Genomic DNA, 22,672 nt, shown 5'->3' on the forward strand with positions numbered 1-22,672 from the left:
GAGACAGTGGGGTTTAGTATATGATCTTAATTTTTAAAACGTTTTACCAATTCCAGAGCTGGAAATACATATTTTTTAAAAGCACAGATCCTGAAGTGCAGAACTCCTCTTCTGCAGCAAATCCCCTTAGCAGGGAACTGTGGAATATGTCACACCTCAGATTACTGAGCAGACTATTGATGCATGAACTTTTACACCATTTTCTATTGCCTTTACTATAAAGGCTCAGTCCAAGCTCATCACAGTCAAAATAATTCCCGTTAAACTGCTCTGAGCGCGCTCCTGTACAGCAGCAGGCAGCGGCGGGGAGGGCAGGCTGCCTCCCATGCCGTTTGCCTGCTGAACGAGGAGCCTCCAACCCCTACAGCTGGGTGGCTGCGTGGGAGCAGAGCCGCCTTCCCAATCCGCTCCCTTTCCTTCCTGTAACACTCGAGGTCTGCAGAATGGGATGTGTCTGATTTCCAGCGTCAGGACTGCCAGAGCAACTGCCTGTGGGACACTGCAAGGGTAACACCCGTAGCGGTGTATTTAAAAGCCACGTCTTTGCTGCTAACTGGACCGCTGCAGGAGATGCAGATTTCCTTTCTTCATTTTTCCTTGACACCAAGGCCATTAATTTCCCACCTGCTTTCTGCGGCAGTCCTAGCTTATGCCAGCCTTGCTCTTCCTGGATGAGCCCTTCTCTTGGCTGGCACAAGTGTCTGTACGACAGTGACAGATCAGAGCAGCCACCAGAACTGGGTTAAAACAAAGCTTGCAAGAAAAGAGAAAAAAAAGGTTCATTTTAACCTGGACCAGTTCCTAATCCTGCGCTCCACATTGTCAGGGGCAAGTAAAGAAGTGATACAAAGAGAGAGTGAAGAGCAAACGATGTGTGAAACGAGAGCCTAAACTGTAAATAGGTGGACATGACAGTCTCAGTCACTCCACTTTAGACAGTATAAAAATCCTCTTTAAGCCTTCAAGTATTTTTATAGCCTTAAATTGCGATTTCTCCTCTCTCCGACACAATCTCCAAAAATGGAGAGTGGCAACAGTGGTAGAAGAAAATGAGACCAGTACTGTGCGTATGCATATGGGCTCAGCAGCTCTCACCGAGCGCCCAGCCTTGACCCTGGCTCCCTGAGCTGCCCAGGAGACCCTGGTGGGACAACGTCTCATTTTATTTTCCTGACTTCTCGCAGCCTGCGGAAACTGGAGCAGGACTCTGCTCTGCTCCAAAGAGTGAGGATTTAGAGGTTGTGCCAGGTAATCCTAGGAGATGTGTGTCCTGGCTCGCACACACCGCTTGGACAGGAGCGGATTTATTCCACTTTGAATTCCCACCTTCAGGAGCACTCCCCATGGGGATGAATTCTGACCTGCAGCTCATAGGGACAGGAGGAGAAAGCTCCAACGCTGCCAGCCAGCCCTTTGCTCTCTGTATTCCCCTTCTGCATCATCCACTGTCTGATTTCTGGTGGGAGAGGGGCCAAGGACAGCGGCTCTTGGCCAACTGCAGGTACATTTTCATCTTCGGTATCTGATTTTGACTATTTGATTGGAAACCAAAAGGATGTGCTAAGCTGTCACTCCCAAGTGTCCTGGCCAAGTGGTCCAGGTTACCAACACTACCAAGTACAGGTACTGCTCCTGGGACCTGTTCGTTGTGCTCTTTCTGAAAGATAACGCTAGGGATTCCTGCTGGCGTTAGGGTATGAAACACGGCTGTGTGCTATCACCGAGTAAATTATAGGAGGAAAGCCCATTTTCAGGTGTGGTGTGGGGTGTTCGAACCCAAAGCAAGGGGACAGGAACAGCCCATAAGCAACTTAAACTTCACTCTTGCGCAGAGACCACAGGAAACCCCACACTGCTCTCAGGTTTCTGAGGTGCCCTTGGTTGAGCAGGTCTATGCAGTCCTTTCCTCAGACCAACTGGAAAATGACAGCAACACTGTTATAAAAACAAGAAATAACTGAATCTTCTGGAGCTGCAGAGTCCCTCAGCTCCAAAAGCAACATAAATTTGTCAAGGGTCTCCATCACTCTCAAGGTATAAAGAAACAGGATAGAGATAAACGTAGGGGAAAGTGACAGATGTACTGCAAGGTTGCTATTTCAGGGTATGAATTTACTTTTCATTAAAAGCAAGGTCTTGGAGTTTGGGGAGAACCTGCACTTAGTTCTGGATCCTGTGTCTTTGCTGCCCTTTTTATTTACGGAATAAGCTGCAGAAAGCAGTTGTTTTAGACATGAATATTTTTTATCTGAGAGCTACTGCCTACCAAAGATTTTGATATTTTTTTTTTAAATGTTGGCTAATTTTGTGTTTTGAGTAGGAAGCTTAAAGTTCACACCAGTTCTACACATGCTTTTCTGCTATCCAGCAGTTTGGGCAAGATAAACCTGCAACTGAGATGTCCCTCTACTAATCTCTATGGCTTTTATCAGGAATTTATTATTGCTCACCTTACTGTGGACTTCGAGAAGACGTGGGGAGTATCTGAAGAAGTCTGAAATGATTTAATCTTTAAAATATCACTGGGATGCAGGCAAGCGTCCCTATATATCCACCCAGCCCCAGTTTTTGCTTTTGCTTTCTAACAGGTGAATAAAGGGGGGAAGGCAGGACCAGGTGAGCTGCTCGCAGTGATCTCTGCGTGGAGCCTGCCTTTTCCCAAACTGCATTAACCACCCCTGCTCCCGCTCCAGATGCCTTCCCAAATCCTCAGTCCCCTCCCAACATGTCTGTGCTGTTTGCCCTCCACCACCCCAGTGCTCACAGGAGAAAGGACCCCCTTGGGCACCACCCTGTCTCACCCACGTTTATGGCGGAAGGGAGCACCCAGGCAGCGACGAGGCAGGAAAAGTCTCTGAAAAGCAGCAGAATTAGCAATGTCTTGCACATCAAAGCAAGTCCTAAAGCAGGCAAAGCAGCAGCCAGTAGTGACCCAGTCCCAACATCCCCCCTTGTCCATCCGTCTGTTTTGGCAGAAGGTGGGAGGCAGCAGGCAGCTCCAGCGCCGGTACCCTCAGCCTGCTCCATGGCTCATCCATCAGGAGTGACGAGGAGGAACAGCGCTTGGTATCAGCCTGGGCATCTGCCTGCCCGCCAGGCTTGCTCTTTAAAAAAGGCTGTCAAACACAGATAGCTGTTGAATCAATATAGATTTTACTCTACAGCCTGCGCCTGGTAGCTGTCAATGCCACTTCTGCTGGCATGTGATGGGCTGTGCATCTGGACACCAGGATGGATCCAGGCTACGAGGGAGAGGATACCAGTGCTGACTCCTTGGTGCCTGTCTTGAATGCCTGTGAGAAAGCAGCCAAACAGGAAGACTTCAGAGACGGCCTCTGTGTGTTGCCACTGCCAGTCTCCCCCGCCAGCGCCAAACATGCATGTTTGCCAAGCACAGAGGAGAGTTTGGATGTACTGCAGTCAGTCAGTCCTTCGGATGAGATAAGAAAGCAGAGGCCTCCTCCACCAGCCCCACAGAACCCATCGCACATCCCAAACAGACTATGAAAACAGCCGACATCCAGATCACCGTCTTCTCTTCCACTAGACAGCTTCTCATGCCCATCCCAAGGCTGTGAATTGCTGTGGATAATAGCTGTGATGTTTATCTGGGCCGTGGCTGCCTACCTGTGCTTGCACAGATGGTCTGGTGCTCGATGGTCTCGTTGGAGAGATGGTGTCCGGCTACTTGGAGCTCGTGTACTTAGTGACTGCCTTGGTGCCCTCCGAGACGGCGTGCTTGGCCAGCTCTCCTGGGAGCAGCAGGCGCACGGCTGTCTGAATCTCTCGGGAGGTGATGGTGGAGCGCTTGTTGTAGTGGGCCAGGCGGGAGGCTTCTCCAGCGATGCGCTCAAAGATGTCGTTGACGAAGGAGTTCATGATGCCCATGGCCTTGGAGGAGATGCCAGTGTCGGGGTGGACCTGCTTCAGCACCTTGTAGACGTAGATGGAGTAGCTCTCTTTCCTGCTCTTGTGTCGCTTCTTGTCGCCCTTCTTCTGGGTCTTTGTCACGGCTTTCTTGGAGCCCTTTTTGGGGGCAGAGGTGGACTTTGCTGGCTCCGGCATCCTGAGAGCTCTTTCTCTGGGTCTTGGAGCTGCTTGGAAAGAAAACCAAAAAATCAAATTCTTTTTTGTTCTTCTACAGTATAGTTCTACTGAAAGATGAGAGTCCGAGTCAGAGACAAGCAACATCTCTGAATCTGAGACAAACACCCATGACCCCCTGCAAGCATTTTTGAACTGCCAGTGAGAACTGCTCTGGTTTGTGTATGTTTTTGTATTGTTTTCTGTTTAAATCCTTGTAACACCAGCCTTGTAAACGTCGCTGAACTCAGGCCTAGTTGGCAGCTCCTTAGTAAATACGGGCTGGGGGTGAACAAATTTCTAAGAACATTGCAGTTCCAAAGAAAACACTAACTGCAGCACGGATTAAACTAAATCTGGCTGGAATGAGCTGGAGACTGTTGCAAGATATCACCTAAGCCACCTTTATGAGAGACTGGTCAAAATTACTTTAGTTTATTACAATCTCCAGTAGACCCTGACTACTGGCTCCAATAGACAGCTGACTGCTGTCACCCATAAGTGCGGTAACAGAAAGACGGTTGTAATACCGGGTGCCTCCTCTACACTTCAAATTTACACGTGTTTTACTGCGTGGGTCAAGGGAATAACTCTGTTGTAACCCGGTGAATGGTTTTGTGTTTCAGAGGGTACTTTGAGTGCTCCCTTGAAAGGCGAGGCTTCCCCAGGCTTTGCTGGAGGATCAGCTTCCAGCATCACCCCAGAACTTGGGCTTTTTCTGCTCTGTGCCTCCTTTGAAGATGACCTAGGAATTACAGTCTGCCGGCCAAGAGAGACTAGACGAGAAAAAAGAGCTTCAGGGCTGACGGCACATGGGAAAATAGATAGAAGTAAATAGGAGAGAGAAAGCTGGGATGTAACATATGGTCTGCACACACAGAGCATCAGAGAGGGACCTAAACAGTGCCAGTGCCAAAGCGATGGCTGCATGCTCAGCCCTGCCTCTCCTCCTTGGGAAGGAATGAGATGCCACCCTCCATCCTGGCCTTATTTCTCCACTGTTGCCCTCAAAGCCAGTCACAGCAGCCGTGTTGCAATCAAGTCTATAAGAAGTTCCCAGTTGCTCCCTGTGGGAGCAGATGTCTTCGAAGCTGAGGCTGGATTTACATACCCACGTCTTGGTGGATGCCAGCTCCTGCTTTCAAACCATGCGAGAAACCTCTGCAGCTCCGAATCATGTACTGAGGTACATGAGAGGCTGCCTTCTGCCTGCAGCAAGCACCAGGACTGCTGCCGGCTGCTTTATCCTACAAGGCACCAACGTATGGCCCTAACAGCCGCGGAGTCTGGCAGGTGATGGGCAAAGGGCAACGCTGAGCATTTCAAGGGCAGGCTGGCACCGCTCGGGATGCAAGGGAGTGGGGAGGCAACGCCTCCACTACAGCCCTCCGAAACGCCTGCCTGGTTAGAAGCGAAAGTTGGCACCAGTGTACTTAGCACTGAGGTTTTGCTCAGCAGTTTTTTCCTTGCCATTAATGGGACTTTTGCCTTTGTGAGGCCTGAGAGACCTGTTCAAGTTCCTTTTGCTTCATCTTGCAAAAAGAAGTGTTTTGTCATTCCAAAATGGGATATTGTCTAACTAGGTGGAAAAGGCCAGCATATGGGAAAATTTCATGTAACAGGCTGCAAGCACACCACCGGCTCCTTGCTGAACCACAACATGCTCATGACTAAAGCATAAAAACACTAAAAAAAACCCACCCAAACTGGGTAAATACATATAAAACCCTCTCAAATCCCTGGAACAACTAGCAACCTAACATCAGGTATGGAGGATAGGAAGAAAAAGAAAAGAAAAAAGCCGAACAAATGTATTGAAAGCTGTTGATGCCTTCTTCTAGTTGGCTTTGGTTTACAAGAATTAATATCTTTTCCTAACTTCAGAAAACCTGCAGTTCTAACGTATGTGGTTACACCACCTGGTAATCATAAACTAACGTATTTTGCTGACTTTGAAGTTAAAGGAAAAGCAGTTTAATAGTAAGAGGAAAGAGATGGGCACATTGTGAGAGTAATTCTTCTTCAGGTGAACTCACCTGCTGGCAAAGCTTCATGGCCAAGTGAGCTGAGCTAGGTGGAAAACCATGGACAAAGATGCTTTGCTTTGAGGGTACCTAGGTGTGCCCTCCTACATCAGCGTCTTACCTTTTCTTTAAAATCTCCAAAGACATGATTTTCACCAAACTATCTGCTTGACTCTACCACCTCATCCCCTTTCTTAAATTTTCCAATTGTTCTTCCCAGTGGAGGCATTTGGAAGGGCAAGTGCTGGACTGCCCCAAAAGTCCTGGACACCCTTCAAAACTCTGACACCTACACCCTTAACCACCACATTTTCTTCCTCTGGTGAAACCATGATTTTTCTTCCTCTACTTGGGAAGCAACATCGGGAAGAGAAATCCCCTGCCGCTCCTGTTTGCAGACTCAAAAATATGTCTTTTCAATGGAAAGGCATTTTTCCAAGAGAAGAAATAACTGTGCACTTGCTTCTTTTTCTCTTGAGCTAATTTCCTGACTGAAAACCACTGCAACTGAAAAATGTAAATGACTATTTCTTACGCTTTTTAAAAAGTGTGTCCTTCTAAAATATGTATTAATTCTTAAGTGCACTCACACTGCAGCTTTTAAAAAATGAATACAGCATCCAAAAGGCACCAGAGTGATGTCATATGTCTCCAGAAAAAGGTCACACCTACAAGACATCTCCATCCATTTGAACAGCTCTTGGGTAGTGCAGCCAGGATCTCACTCTTCTCCCATGCACGGCCGCGATGAGGGAAGCAATGATGCTAAAGTTCAGAGACTAGCACAAAAGCTTAGGTGTTCTTGCTTCCCTCCACCCATTTCTTTGCAGCCTACTGTTTAACAGGTAAATAACACCTTTGGGAACAGGTTGTCTTCCTTCCAGTTTGTTTGGGCAGTGCCTAGTACAAAGAGCCCAACTGCATTTGCCAGGTGCTAAATAAATAATGCTAATAATGGTCGACAGTATCACCATCCCTTCTGTCAACAGTGCAACACAATCCATAGGCAGGTGCTGCTCTGGTATGAGGATAAAAGTAGTGGGATTATTCCCAAAGTGTCCATGAGGATAGTTTGTTGAGTGAAAACTATGCTGCCTTTCCAAAAATGTTTTATTTTTGATGACAAAAATTGCATTTCTTTCTTTTTCATTTTCTCTTAAAAAAAAAAAAAAAAGAGAAAACCTAAAGAGGTTAATAATTATTAGTTTTTGTGTTTGGACATGTCGCCATCACGATTGACTTTTCTACTGTGAGGGTGACCAAGCCCTGGGACAGGTTGCTCAGAGAAATTGTAAGGTCTCCGTCCTTGGAGATACTCAAAACATAAATGGCTGTGGCTCTGAGCATCCCACGGTGGCTGACCCTGCTCTGAGTGTGGGCTGGACTAGATGGTCTCCAGAGGCACCTCCAGCCTCAGCCGTGTTCTGACTCTTGGAGACTGAAGCTGGGTACCTCTCGCCTAGAACACGCTTTATGAGCTGTGTTCCCCTGATGGACACTTCCCATGGGAGACTGCAGTCAGAGACTCCCACAAGGACCCCTAAGGAGGGGAGATGGTACTCGTCTCCAGGTCCAAGCCACCCTGGGACACAGGGTATGCCATGCAAGAGGAGACACTCTGAAGCATCATGGTGACATTTGGAAGGTTTCAGGTTTTTGAGGAAAATCTTTGGATGCATTTTTTTACTTTACAGCTTTGTATGCTCTGAGCCAATGAGTTATCAGTGTTGGCATTTTTTTCCTTCCCCAGAAAACCAACAACAAAACCAAGCACTATATTTTTTCTTGCCAGCTTCAAGCAGCAGCCTGCCTGCTGCTAGAAACCAGAGCGGTGCAGAGTGACAGATACATCTTCCTTTGTGTTGACATCCTTTTCTTCAGCATCATTAAAAGGAAAATGAACTGAAAACGTATTCAAAGATACAAATCACCAGAGTCTCTCAGATCTGAGATGGGAGAGGAGCCCTGCTGAGAAATCCCACGTGAAGCCTGATGTTGTCTGTTTTCCCTAGGCCTGATAGATTGATGGAGAGAGACAGGCAGGGAAGCACCCGCAGCAGTTTTGTTCATTTTTGGCCTTGCTGCTGAGCCTGTAGGACCAGTGCCAAGTTGGAGCCAGGGGTGCGCATGGGTGACCACGGCTAGATTGTTAGCCGGCCTTTTGGACCTGTCCTCATGCAGGGGTTGAAACAGCACTTGGCTTTTTTTCCTATTAAAAGCTGTCCTTGCTGTGAAGAACTCTGTGGCAGCCACTGTAAATCCCCGTGCCCACCAGGCCTCTCCCTTGCCGTAATCTCCTAACGAACCATAGAAGTTACTTTTCTACAACCAGCACTTTGTTCTTAGGAAGTTTTGGTGAAAAATTAAACATTTGTAGGAAAAATTCAAGCTCTCATCTTTCAGACGTCTGAAGTTCTGGTATTCGCTAACCTTCTGATGATCTATTTTAATCCATGCTAGAGTAAATGAGAGCCAACGCCACCTTACCGTCCCTTAAATAGGAATGTCCTGTTAGTTCTGTCCAAATATTGTGCCTTTCCTTAGTTTCTCTTGCTGCATAAAATAAAGAAAACTTGGCTTTAATCCTACATGTCAAGAAACAAAGTTAAATTAGCTGCTGCTTTTTGTTTTACTCTCTCTGAAACACAAAGAAGGGCCACAAACCAGGGAAAGTTTCTACCAAAAGGAAAAGGCCTTCTACGGGCTTCATCTGCTCCAAAATGCTTGTAGGAGCACAGACAGCAGGTCTGGTAACTACAGTTTACAAATTACCAGATGTCAGCAAATGACTGCTGTTGGAACAGCGTATTTCTGTAAACTGCAATCCCCTCCCTTTTAGAATGTACAGCGATCTACCTGGAAGTTGTTAAACAAGAATTTGCTCATCTAAGAGGTGCCATTAAATAGTAATAACTGAGAAAACAAGCACATATTGATGGTTATTTGGTAGCAAGCTCTGCCTAGGTCGCAAAGCAGACCAGAAGCGTGATGAGTCACCGTGAGACATCAATGATGCTGCCTCATGTGCAAAAACTGATAGTCATATTTTGGACTGGAAAGAATTTTTCTCTTGTTGTCTAGCATGTGAGGATGAAGTAATATTTGCTTTCTTCTGAAGTAAGGAGGAGGAGAATTTCCTAGAATAAGGTAAACTAGTCTGAAATGCCTGATTTCTTCCCATGGTGGAGGGGTGCAGAAATCAGTTTCGGGATGCCAGGTCCTCTCCCAGGTATCAATAATAAGGCCCCATCCCCAATCCCACATGCTCTGCTGCTTTTTATATGACTGTTTCTGTAAAGTTATCATTTAAATGGCTAACTTTTAACCTTGGATGCACACATGCAATTCTTTTGGTGAAGAGATTTATGCTTGCGTATTGGACCACAAAATTATATTAAAATTGAAGATGCCCCCTCCTCATTATTGTATAAAGAAATGCTACAAGCACTCCCTGACACGGGTGCACTATGTTCAAAGTGATCTACAGCTTTAGAAGAAATACAAGCAGAAGAGAGCACTGAGACAGGCTGGCTTGCTAACGCTTTGACCGATCCTCATCATTGCTTGCATTAACTCATTGCCTGTAAGTTCAGTACAAGATACTCCTTACGGTAATCTTTTTTCTTTTCGAGCATTTCCATTTATGATTTTAGAAACACATTCTTAATCGATGGCAACTGTGCAACTTTTGCTCAAGCTGCAAGTACTTCTCAGGGTTAGCATCAACCAGAGATGCTTATGTACAAAGCAAGGAGCAGTACCCTGAATCAGAGCTCTCTGCAGAGAATATAAATCTATTTTTTAAAGAAAATAAAATTTTATTCATGAGCCAAGCAGAGCAACAGAGGGACGCAGTACTGCAAGAAGAATGATTGTCAGGAAGCTAAATACTGCTGTCGTTACTCTGATTAAAGGAGTGCCTGAAGTCAATGGGGGTTTAACCTGGCTCTGAAACCACGAGTACGATGTTTAGAGATGCTTAGCACCAACAGCTGACATTGATTTCCATTGAGCCAGGAGGCTCAGCACTTTATAAAAATCAGACTCCACATTTTATTAAGGTTTTGTTACTGTGGATAAATAACTGAGTACTTGAAGAAGCTTTAGCATGACTTTTATCTGCTCTTTATAACAACAGCCATTAGCTACCTGCTTTGGAATCTCTCTGATCTACACACTTGACCAACAGGACTTAATAAATGCAAAACGGAGAAATGATGTTTTCTGTAGATCAATACCTGTTAAATGTTTAACAGAGTACACCCAGTACCAGCATCTGCTACAATTACACTCCAGTCAGCTTTCCCACAAAGAGTGCCAGTGTTTGAGAGAAACCAGTGTTATCCCAACCACCCTCGGAAAGCCCTCTGTACTAACACAGTCCAACAGGGAACACAACCGGGCTCACTTCCTTCCTGGGGTTTTATCAATAAGTCAAAACCTTAACGCAACATAAACTTCAGCACAAGCTTCCTCTCCAAGTTTCACAGTCATTGGGATTTGCTGCTTCTGCCAGGAACCCCCTCCTCAGGCAACAGGCTTCTGTTCCCTTCATATCCCGTTTCAACTCAACTGGACCCACTGGGGGTCAACCTGTCAGCAGCAAGGCTGTGTCTTTGGTGCAGGGTTTAGCTCTTGTCCTTGGACTAATTCAGCAAAGTTGCTCTGAAGGCAGGGAGAGGTCAGAGCCTGCTACGATTTACAGGCAGAGGCTCTCCAACTGACCTGGAGCAATCCCGCTGGGCAGGAGAAACAAGCACGGCATCACGGAAGCTCAAATGCTTGGCAGCATCGTGAGCTCTGCAAATCTGCTTGGTGATTTGCAAAGTACAGATGACTGGAGATGGGTGTGAGAACAAAAATCATAGGTGTCCAGGGTCTGTAATACTAATGAGCTGTTACGCATCAGAAAGGTGCTTTACTTATTCCAGGACATCCTATGCTACTGAAAATAAAAAATAAAGATTCGAACTAAATTGCTCTGTGCCTAACAAAAATGAAAATAGCTTGATCTTTGACCTCATCATTTCAGTTTCCCTGGAAAGGCAGACGACCATATACTGACTTAGTTTGCTGTATCTAAATAACTCCTTCTACAATGAAGCTATGGGCTCTAAACATGTAATGATGATAAGCCTGAAGAACTGGTACAGCATTTAAGCAAACTGTTTTTATGCATTTTATGGAGTAATGGGATAATTATCAAAATTCTAGACTGTTTTCATCGGTGCTGAAAAAGGCATCCATTAAAAATGTGCTAGTTCAGCCACGGCCAAAAATATGAAAAGCTACAGCCCAACACTTGCAGGCCATGAGAGGAAAGTGGGTGGGAGAGGGAGAAGAAGCTGCCCCAGGAGATGAGAGCTGCTTCTGAGTTAAGGCAGGAGTTATGTGGGAACCAACGCAGATACTTGTGGCACCTCTTCCTCCCACTCGCTCTATCCCCAGGTTTCAGTAGGTTTCTGTAACCTTTTCCAGTGCTACAGATAATTTGTGTAGCAAACAGACACAAAAGCAGGGATCGTACCCCAAACTGTTTCCTCTGGCCATACCATGTTGACTGGGAATAATACATATGGATAGAAAACCATGCCAAAGGGGAAAGCTATATTCACAAATTACACTGAAGATCATACCAAGGTCATTAAAGCTTTTAGAAGTGATGTGATGGGTGCATCACAATGCATTACTATGTTCTCAATAACGGGGGTGAAACAAGCCCAGCAAAACTTTTAACAACCCTCAGGCCACATATATGGGTCTAATGCACGTATGCTCAACAGACCTGGGCAGCGAGCACCACCAACTCTCCCCTTACATGGGGAGAAGGAGCCAGGCGAGAGCATGACGAGTGCAGCTGTAATCAATCAGGACTGACAATCCTTCTAAATCAGTCTCTAACTTCAGTCATCGTTTCCCAGTAACACTACCCACATTTCAGCAAGTCTGGAAAATGATTAAAAAAAAAATAATGGAAAGCATGCAATTAAGGAAAAAGTCAGGATGTGAAAGCTGCTTTATCCTGGCTGTAAGCATGGGTGCCTGGGAACGCAGGGTGTAAATGCAGGAGCCGTGGGTACCGCACAGGTACATCCTGAAGGACTGCATGCCATGCCACAAGCTAAAGGGCAGCAAGTGGCACAGAGTCACATTTCAGTGATACAGGATACTGAAAATATTGTAATATGTGTATTAATAATTAATGCATGGGCATGGTAATAGCAATTTTACTGTAAAACGGAGATGTGTGACTATTATTGGAGCCTGTGGGGAAACAAAGGTAAATGTCCTTCTCCAGATCTCACATCATTCAATAACTGGATCGAGAATACGATCCAGGACTGCTGACACCTTTCTCTGCTGCAGCCACTAGATCACATTACCCCAGGCAGAGAGTCCTCTGGGCGTTAGAGGTCATTTTCTGCACGACGCAGGAAAATGGAGAGCCTGTTATACTGAAGGAGAGGAGAAAAGCATGGCTGGGACACCACAGCAAAGCTCCCCCAAAGAGGGGAGCTCGCTACACTCCAGAAACAGATGAAGGGTGAGCACTAAGGACACAAGAGTTATTGAAGGTAAAATAAACTCCAGCGCAAGAACGGACAATAAACCATTTAAAAACATTCATGGATAAATTTATGCTGGAGACGAGAAGAAGGAACTTCATGTTCTTACTTGGAAGTGGGAGGATGAGGGCAACAGAGGAGGGGAGAAAGATGAAGAAACCCATATCTTCCATAGTTCAAAGACAGACAAAACCTGACTTTTTTTTTTTTTTAAAGATGTCTGGCATATAGCTCTCGCAATACCAAGTAACTGCTCTACGTTAACCAGACAGTGCTTTTCTTTTCTATGTTGCTGTGCTACTAAACAATTGTTATCAAAACACAGAGGTCCTTCACTTTTTATTTCTCTTTCCTTTATTCTTTTCTTTATTGTTCCTTCCTTCTTTCTCTCACACCCTTTACAAGTGCCAGGAGGTTCAAAGCCCCAGGAGGTTTGCTGCCACTTGCTCCCGTCCTACATGTGATATTTGTACAGACTTACACGTTACTGTGAATGACCAGCCATGGGGTTGAAGAGCTTGCAGTCGTCCAGAAACATTATAAAAAAGTATTTCAGTCCAGGTTAGCCCATGCCCAAACTCCACACCACACAAATTGCCTGTGAACGGTGTTTTAATTTAGCTCTGATTTGTGATAGCATCATTATCATGTGACTTAAGCGTGCTAGTCTCTATACTGACACAAGCCAAAAAAATCCATCTCCATTCCAGAGAAATCAAAGCATAACGAGGGCTACATCGGTATTTACATCAGGCAGGGGTGTGAAGAGCTCTCTGCTGAAGACTTGGTTGCCATTCACTGGACCAGAGTGAAGAAAATGGGCATTGCTAGCCAAAGTGACAGCCCCAAAATGTCAGCCTTCCTGGTTGGTCAATGGCAATTAGAACAATTAAAACATAAGGCTCACCTTTCAAAACACAGAAGGGTTTTCAAAGGCAGCAGGTTTAAAATGCCAGTGGAGTGTCACGTTATCTGTACCATACTGTTATTTTTAACCATGCATGGCTACATCCTCTTCCCCACACTCACTTTCCTCCTGAGGCTTCCACACCTTTAGCTTCCCCAATGCAACGGTGTCCCAACCGGTTTCTTCCACTGATGAAGTGCTCACCCTTTGCTCTTCTCCGCCCTGCTGGTGCCTCTCGCAGCACTCACCCTCATTAGCTCATTAGTGCCTCTGCTTCAAGAAGGACATCTTTGCGGGTGACTCTCGAGTCCTTATCTTGATTTGTGCCCCAGTTATCAGGCAGGTGCAACCAGTAAGTAGGATGATCGGAGCTGGGCTGAGGACCCACGGTGTGGGACAGGAGAGAATATGGGGATTAATTCTGGTGTGGGAGAAAAAGGGAGGTGTTACAGGAAGGGGGAGACAGCTGCAGCATCTGTATCTTCAGAGCAGAGCTGCTGCATCTGCAATGCATTTTAAGGCTTATACACATCAAGACTGGAAATAAGCCATATTTATATTGGGTACGGTCAGACAGCTCATTCCTGATGAGATGCTCCCTGCCTCCTGTCTTGTAGCACCCCACTTGTTACTCAATCATTTTCCAGGTCCCACAAAGGGCCCAAACAGGACTTCTCCCTTTCTGTCAACATGGCAGCAGCTTCCCTACCCTTCCTTCATCCACATTTGTCAATAGTTCACCTTCGTTCCCATTCCTTGATTCTGCCTGACCTTGTGACAGAGAAATGAGGAGACTTTTATCAAATGCTTTCCCTGTACCTCCTTCACATGAAGATTTCTCTTAAGCACTGAACTCCAGAGTGATCTCAGCTGTTCCTTCCTCCCTGCACCTCATTTCAATAATTTCCTCTACAAAAATGTCACACAGTTCTCTGCTAAAACTTTCTCTCGCTTGCCAGGGTAACCTGCGTCCTCTTTGTAACTCCCAATAACCTTCCCGGAGGTGCACTTTCAGTTCCTCCTACCCCTTCTTCCATCGCCTCCTGCACACCCTGTATTTATTGTAGTGTCACCTTTGTCTTTTGTTCGCATTCCTATCCTCCTGTCTTCTTTCGTGTAGTATTTTCTGTTTGACAAATATCAGTCTACTACCTATAGTCTCTCTCCTCACAAGAGACAGGGTCACACAGGTTATACAAACAGGTTATAAGGCCAGATTTTATGTGCCCAAACGCATGTCCATTTTTCCTGACTCTGTTGATCTAACATAAACATTGCCTCTGCTGACAAAACTTTGCCCTCTTAGATCCTTGATTATAGTGGCTACAACCCGAGTCTCTTCCTCAGCGCACACCTCCTGCAGCGATTACCTTGGGCATGGTCCTCTACCTTCAGCTGATGCATCTCAACTCCCCAGGTGGCACATCTCATCCCTCTGCAAACGGAAACCCTCTCTTCCCCGATCCTGGGGTAAATGCCAGTTTTTAACAAATAACACAGAGAACCTCTCTGAAATGGAACACCAGTGTGTTTTCACTAAATTCAGGAAAAAACCCCTATTCTACAAGAAGTTTCAAGGACGGTTTTAAAGATAAACAATCCCCCCTGACAAACCGTATCTTCATGAGGGTCAGTGAAATAATATGACAAGGGTGGTGATTAACTCTCACCACAAAGGAAAATGTTGAGTTGATGTAGGTGGCATATAAAATCCCCCAGTCTCTTTATGAGTCAGGTAAGCTGCCAGAAAGCGGAGGTGGAATCCGTGGGATGGAGCTGTTTTCATTCCAGCCAGTTATTAGTATGCTTTTTGAAAGAAAAAAAAAAAGTTTAATTATTAAATCAGATTTTTTTAAAAAAATGAGTCTTATTTAAATAGCAAAATCTAACATTTGTCCTCGATACCCAGTGATGCTGTTTGTAGTCTGTAATAGTCAAGGGGCAATATTATTAAACAACTCTACCCCCCGCCCCCTGAGGTTAATGTAGCATTTTTGGGTTATGCATCTATTCTTCCATCTCCCACCCAATGCACATGATCCTGCAGTCACAGCTCTCTCCTCTCCCTCTGGCTCCAGAAAAAAGGGAAGCTGATGAGCTGAGATCCCAGCCTCGCCCCACACAGAGCCCTTTTCAGAGGCAGAGCTTAGCTCTGACGAGCAGAAAAGCGTTTCTCTCCAAATAGCTGCACAAAAGTGGCTTAACAAATGTATAAAACAAAACAATTGGGGAAAAAATAAAAGCATTTTGTGGGGTCTTATTTTGGATCAATACAGGATTCAAGGAATAATTCAAATAGATGGTGGTGTGCCTTATCTAAAATTATAGACTTTTCATTACCAAAAATCAGAAAATTAGAAATGTGTAGAAAATGCCATCAATTCCTCAGGCTCAGGGAGCTTACAATCCTCCTCTGGTACTGTCCGTGGGAGCACAATAACTGCTCTGTTCACAGTGCAGCCTGAGCGAGCTGCTTTCTCACTTCTGAATTTAGGAACGTTTCCCACATAATTAATTCTTCAGTCTACCCGATACGTGTGTTTGAGGATGGGCAGGAGGAGCATAATTCAGGTGCTGAGAAAGAGATGCAATAGGATCAGACTACCAGCATGAGACATTTCTTTGTTTCAGCTGGAGAATGCAAGACCTGGAATGGAGTAGAGACATATGTATACACATATATGTATGTAAATGGAAGTCAGGAGAAAGGATGGGGAAGACAATGAGCAAAGGAAAACTGTGGGGGGAAAAATCTCAAGAGGAAGATACAGCAAGGTAGTGGACTGATGTAGGATGTCAGAAAGGAGAGAGTGAGACAGGATATAAAAACCAGGACAGAAAAAGAAGGGGGGGGGGGGGAAGATAGAAGAAGAACATATAAGAAAGGGGACAAAAATGAGAGCAAAGGCATGAGTGGACGAAAAATGGAGAGAAGGGGGGAGGTAAAGTAACAAGCACAATGTTTGGCAAGACAAATACACCAAAGCATAAAGTAAGACACAGACAGGAGAGACATAGAAGGTCATAAGAAGGAAAGACCTTCTACAGCAGAGAAGATGTAAAATCAGCAGTTGGAGAAAAAATCACCTGCCAGAACATCACTTCTGAGTGTCACAGGGGAAAGGTGCTGCTGCCCCACCATGGGACAGTCAAACCCTGGGAAGTGACAGGCTAAACCCAAGGAGAACAAAGGATGAGGCCAAGAGAAGACAAAGGACACCCTCGTACTAGGTTGCTGCCTTTTGTCTAAAATAGAAATCATGAAGGCCACTGAAATTGCCACTTAAATCTTACATTTGAAACTTTAAAAAAAACCCAACAACTTATTTTTTCCAGAACAATTCTTCTTCCTCCTTCTTTTATCTCAGTGTTGGATTAAATTAATTACTGTACACTCCAGTTATACCTTCCTGCCAAGGAAGAAAACCCCAGACACCATTACGCCTAAAGCAGACCTTCCTCTCTGGCTTCCTTTGCCTATAGAGGCTTCTGTACAAACATTTCAGTAGTCAAAGCTAGATTTCCTGCAGCTCCAAAATTACTGTGATGGAGTTGCGTATCACTAGCAGGATGAGAAGAGAAAGAGGAAGCAAACAGGGGTGTACACTCAGGGGAAAAAGCTTTTTTTTTTTTTTTAATAATTAGGAAATCTTACCAGCATAGAGGGAGAAAATTGCTGATGGTAAATAATCTGTCACTCCTTTGTACATGGAGTAATAGGGACAAAAGAGGGGGCTGTGGGAAGTACATTCATATTATCAGATTCTGTTATCAACATGCGTTCAACATAAAACAAAATCGGGAAAATAACACACTATAACACAAATACTATGGAGGCTATAGAGTAAAAACCCCAGGAAGATCAAACAGTGTTCCCAGGGCAGCACCAGTCTGAGAAACCAGAGCTTTATTAGTAGTAACAGGAACAACATATGGAGATGAATGAAACCGTGTTTGTAAATGTGATATGCAATTGCACACTCTCGCTTGGCTTTCCTTTTTCACAACCTGACTCAGCCTCCGCATGGCTCCACTCCCCCATCTTTTGATTCATAAATTCTTGATGGCAAAAAAAAAAATTATAGGAGAGTCACAAAGCCAGCACGCAAAGGGCACGAGATGACGTGAAATATGAGGATGCTGACAAGTGCAGAACGTGCCCCGTCAGTCACCAGCCAGCAAACGGACAAACCTGCTGGAGCAAAGCGGTGGGGACCGGGCCATCCCCTCCGGGGGCTCGCTGGGGTACACCGCGCAGCGAACTGCGGCTCGTCACCGCCACACTACAGGCACGCGCCGAGGAAGACACATCTATTACAAAACGTATCATATTGCTTACGCCGCATGGCAGCTGCTCCATTAGGCAGTCCCTGCATCGCCAGACCCATAGGACGGGACACGAGAGGAATGAGAAACAAAAAGGTTTCTTATGAGATGCACTCCCTGTATTTCTTAAGCTATGAAAAAGAGATCAGGGTTAACAACAAGCAGTGCGAAAGACAGCCAACGGTGCACAAGCAATGGCGTGCAGCCCTATATGCTCACTCAGTAATTAACCAACACACATAGTGTTGGCATAGCGGTGGCCGTACGCAGCCATGACCCCTTCTCTGCAGGCCTGGGGTTCCTCAGCCTGCGTGTGGCGAGGCTGCAGGCAGCCAGCCTGGCCCACGGCCACCACCGGCCCGGTGCGGCCCACAGCCCCCCGGCCCTGCCGCCACCTCGCCCGCACCCGGCCACCTGCTCTGCCTTCACCCCCCGGTTAACCGGGGCGCCATTAGCCCCGGCGACACCATTCCTGCCATCACACCCCAGCACCCGCAGGGCCGCCGCCCTGCCCGGGCGTTTGTCATGCCCGTGGCACCACGAAGCCCTGACCCTGCTGGGCTCGGGATCCGGCCACCGTGCGCCCCACCGCTACCCGCACCGGCTGTGTAACGAACAGCACACCCGGACAGCGCGACCGCCGCTGCAGCCTGTTCCGGCGTGTAGCAGAGGGGCGGCACAGACCGCACCGTACAGAGCCAGCGCAGTATGGAGGATCTTGCCTGCTAGGCGTCCAGGCTCCTCCGCAGCCGCGGCGCAGGGCAGGGCAGGGCAGGGCAGGGCAGGTGCACGCCGGGCGGGGGCCGCTCCGGGGGGACCGCGGGACCCGCCGCCGCCGGAGCTGGGGCCGGGCTGCGGCCGGCGGGGCGCCTCGCTCTGCGCCGCCGCCGCGCTCCTGCGGGCCGCACCGCCCCCTGCGGCCGCCCATAGGCCGCTCCGCCCGCCCCCGCCTCTGCGGGCTCCCGCCGCGGGGCCGCCGGGGGCGGGGCGGGCGCGCAGCGCGGCCCCGGCAAGCGGTTCGGGCGCTGCGGCGGCGGCGGCGGCTGCGCAGGGCGCTCGGCACGGCCTCGGCGGCGGCGGCGGCGGCGAACGGGCACCTGCTGCCGCCCTCGACCGCAGCGGGCAGGGGCGCCGCGCTTTGTCCGGGGCTGAGCGGGCGCGCCCGGCCCCGGCGGCGCCCGGCCCCGACCCCGGCCCAGCGCAGCGCAGCCCAGCGAACCGGCGGCTCTCGGGGGCGTCGCCTGGCTCCGGCGGCCTGGGCACCGCGGGGAGCGTGAATGAGAGTTTGCTCCGATTTACGAGCAGGGTGAGTGCCCCGGCGGGCCGCCTCTGGACGAATTTATAATAATATCATATTTATTTATTTATTATTATTTTTTTTAATCCGAGCCTTTCCACGCCCAATCAGGCACCGACCTCCCCGGGCCGGGGCGGCGGGGACCCGCGGGCTGGGGGACAGACGCGCCCCCTCACCCCGGGGCTGGGCTGCGGGCGGGGCGCGGTGCCTCCCGCCGGGCCGGGCCGGGAACCCCTGGGCCGGAACCTCCGGCTGAGGGGGCAGGGGGCGGCGGGGGGAGCCACGGGGGAGCTCGGCCGGTGGTTCAGTCTTTCTGGGCCTCTTTGGTGCGTTTGCGGGGAACGGGAGGCCGTCCCCGCGGGGGCTGGGGGTGTCCGGCTGTGTCGTCCCCTCCCCCGGGGCTCCGCTCCTCCCCGCGGCCCCTCCAGCACGGGGGACCTGTCCTGGGCCGCGGGGACTGGCATCACCGCCACCACCCCGCTGAGACGCGGAGCCGGCAGTGACAGGCTGTAGTAAACACGGCGTGTGGTGGTGAAGCTGGTAAAGGTCACCCCTCCGCGGACAAAGGCGGCTCGTCCCAGCTGCTCTCCCGGCTTGGTGTCGTCCCGGGCACCGTGTTGTGGCTGCTGGTGCGCGCTCCCTGCCAGACCCGCTCCTCGTCCTCTCCTCGCCCTCACGCTGCCCTGCAGCTGGCGTTGATCGTGGTGGTGTTTCCTACGGCTGCTTGCAGGGATCTCCCTTGGCGGGGTGGGGAGGTGGGGGGAGCAGTGAGAGCTGCAGCGCACCCCTCCTTTACCTCCTCCCGTCTCCCCACCCCCTGGCCAGGGTGGCATCTGGGTGGCATCTGATTTGGGAAGAAGACCTGGGTAACGTTGTTTGTATTTGTGCTTCTTGGGCTTTCGCTGAGCCTGGCTGAAGGAGGGGCTGGCCACACGCTCGTACTAAATAGTAGCCAGCGCTGTACCAGTGGCTCAAAGCGCACAGTGTGTGGGTGCATCCCGATGCGGAGCGATGGGGCACGGGAGTGTTGGAGGAGTAGGAGCAGAGACGTGCTGCTGGAGAGCTTGCTTTCAAGGAGACTGGGGGGGTGGCTGGGTCAATGGCTGGTTTACCATCCAAGCTGTCAACCCTGACTCCTTCAGAACAGGTCCGGTAGGTGTGCGCGTCCGTCGTGAGCCTCCTGCCTACATCTGTGGGTTGTTGCTGGCCTTAAACACGCGTATGGGGCCAATGGGGCCAACAGGAGAAAATAACAGCTTTTCGTCATGTTTTCATGTCATGCTTTATTACTGCAGTTGCAGAGTTCTAGACTGAGTCAATGTGGTATTGGTAAGCTTGTGTGAATGTGAAATTGGATGATGGACAGGTTCTCGGCTATCGCATTTCCAGTGGTGGTGGAGACGCGGGTGGGGAGGGGAAATATTTAATAAAGTAGGGATGCCAGGTGTCTGTGCTCTGTGTTACCTGACAGTATCCTGCCTCAGTTTTAAATTGTGATAAGTAGTTTCGTTCCTCAGAATTAGAGGTGTGAGCTGCCTTAAACCTTTTTTTTTTTTTAAATGCCATATCTAAGTATCAAATGCTGTATCTAGTTATTTAAAAAGAGAGGGCTTTTTTTAGTCCTGGTCTATGTTGTTCTGAAGCTGACATTTAAGCTACTAGCTGTGAAACTGATAAAACATAAAATTAATTGATGGCGTTATGACACCAAATTGTGCAAAAATCCTTGAAAGCCTGAGTTATGTTTCACTGTCTTTCACGTGGTGGCCACAAGTATGTTTGGCTCATCCCTCTGCCATAATAAAGGTGGTTTTGGGCTGAGATGCCAAACTGAATTGAAGATGAGCCATGTCGTGTTTCCAGCTCCGCAGGTAAGCTCTTGGGGATGGTTTTGGCTGGTGGAAGGTGGGACTAACCTCAACTAAAGTGTCAGACTGGTGGGTTTGGGTTTTTTTCTCTCTTAACTGTGGCAGTAGCGAGACCCAGTCTGCTCAGCGCGTCCTGGGTCAGGGGGTGACTGTCAAGCGGTGCGGGGGAGGCTGCTGCTGTGCCGTTCCTTGGCGTGGTACGGCTTCTGCTCTGGGTGAGCGCATCACCCAGGCTTTGACCTCCCTCCTGGCCCGCCTTGCCAGCTTGGCTGTGGCCTGGTGACCTGATGTCAGTGCCTGTGGGAGAGAGAGGAATTAAGGGCAGCAGCTGGGAAAAGCCTGTCCTGGCTCCGCTCTGCGGTGGGACCTGATTTCGGAGAGACTGGCAGAGAGGAGATCTCGATTGAGGAGGCAAAATCTGGGGTCTGACATGCAGCCCTGCTGTCTTCCTGGCCAGAGACTAATTGCTGGTGATATACAGCAGGTTGCCAATGCAGAGGCCGTTCCCTGGCCTTATCCCTTCTCCTCCTCCCGGTGTGTGGTATTCAAAGCTTGTAGGAGCTGAAGTTCATTATGAGGGTGAATGGCTGGGGCAATGTTGGATGCCAAAGGGATTTAGTATTGTTTGAGACCTGGGGGGAGAAAAAAAAACAACCATCAAAACAACGTTAATATTTTATTTTGGTTAGGGAACTTCTGCAGTGTCTGAGAAGTGATAAGTGCTGCTGTTAAAGGTCAGGTATGCTTCTGGGGTATGGAACGTTGTCTGTGGACACATGAAATACATACATGTGATATTACACTTATGTTTTGTGTCTTCAGCATCATTCTGATACTTGAGTGTTCACTCCTTAATAGAGAGATTTCAAAGCTAAGGAGGAGCATTAACTGTTTAATCCCCAAAGTGATGACAGATCTGTTGGAAAATTAACAGACCCCATTTCACCTCATTTTGTCTGCTGTAAAATCATGCTTTGTTTTTTGACTCGGACACCACCAAATCCATAGAGATTTCTGAGATATGATGCTGTGTTTTGTGGAACATATAGTCCCATTAACAGCTCTATGGTGAATATCTTTTTAATTAAGGAATAATAGATCACATTTCCTGATGTTTTGTTTCTTATCGGTCTGGAAAATAAATGCTATTCAGGAATGCTTGAGTCAAGGGCAACATGTTCCTTGCTGAATTTTTTTGGATTAAAGCTATGTAGCTATTCAATGCCTTGTCCCAGTGTTTTCCTCCTTCTCCATACCCCCAGTATTTATCAGGCTTAGCAGTGATACTCTCTAACTTTGAAGTCCTCAAAGCCCTGGCTATTACCAAAAATACTCCAGTGCTATGTGTAGAAAAATCTGCCGTTCTGAGTTGGAGGCTCTCTTGTCCAAACCTGACCATGTCAGGCCCAAATAAAGTGCACAGTTTCCTAGCTTTATCCTGTAACCCTGTTTCCTTTTCTTTCCTACATAGATTTTTCTCAGCTAAATAGTATCTGCATGGCAGCATCCATGCTAGGACGAGAGATGACTTCCTCTTATGTGTTATTTTTATGACAGAGTTTGATCAGGGGGAAAGCTTTTGACAGTAAGTGCTTAATCAA

General features: G+C 47.9%; 2 protein-coding genes across 2 annotated transcripts in view; one reads left to right on the forward strand and one right to left on the reverse strand.

Annotated features, from left to right (window-relative positions):
- Positions 1 to 3,684: 3,684 nt before the first annotated feature.
- On the reverse strand, positions 3,685 to 4,079 carry LOC309676388 (histone H2B 5-like; the record flags this gene model as incomplete). Its single annotated transcript, XM_082488926.1, has 1 exon — positions 3,685 to 4,079. The coding sequence occupies exon 1, from the start codon at positions 4,063 to 4,065 to the stop codon at positions 3,685 to 3,687; it is 381 nt and encodes a 126-aa protein (XP_082345052.1). The 5' UTR covers positions 4,066 to 4,079.
- A 15,090-nt stretch (positions 4,080 to 19,169) lies between these two features.
- Positions 19,170 to 22,672, forward strand: part of GRAMD4 (GRAM domain containing 4) — an 82,860-nt gene continuing 79,357 nt past the window's right edge. The window contains exon 1 of the mRNA XM_082496904.1: positions 19,170 to 19,212. Coding sequence (XP_082353030.1) covers positions 19,184 to 19,212 — 29 coding nt within the window. The 5' untranslated portion in view covers positions 19,170 to 19,183. The remainder of the gene's footprint in view (positions 19,213 to 22,672) is intronic.

Source organism: Vanellus vanellus (assembly GCF_965231255.1).
Source record: "Vanellus vanellus genome assembly, chromosome: 1".
NCBI lineage: Eukaryota > Metazoa > Chordata > Aves > Charadriiformes > Charadriidae > Vanellus > Vanellus vanellus.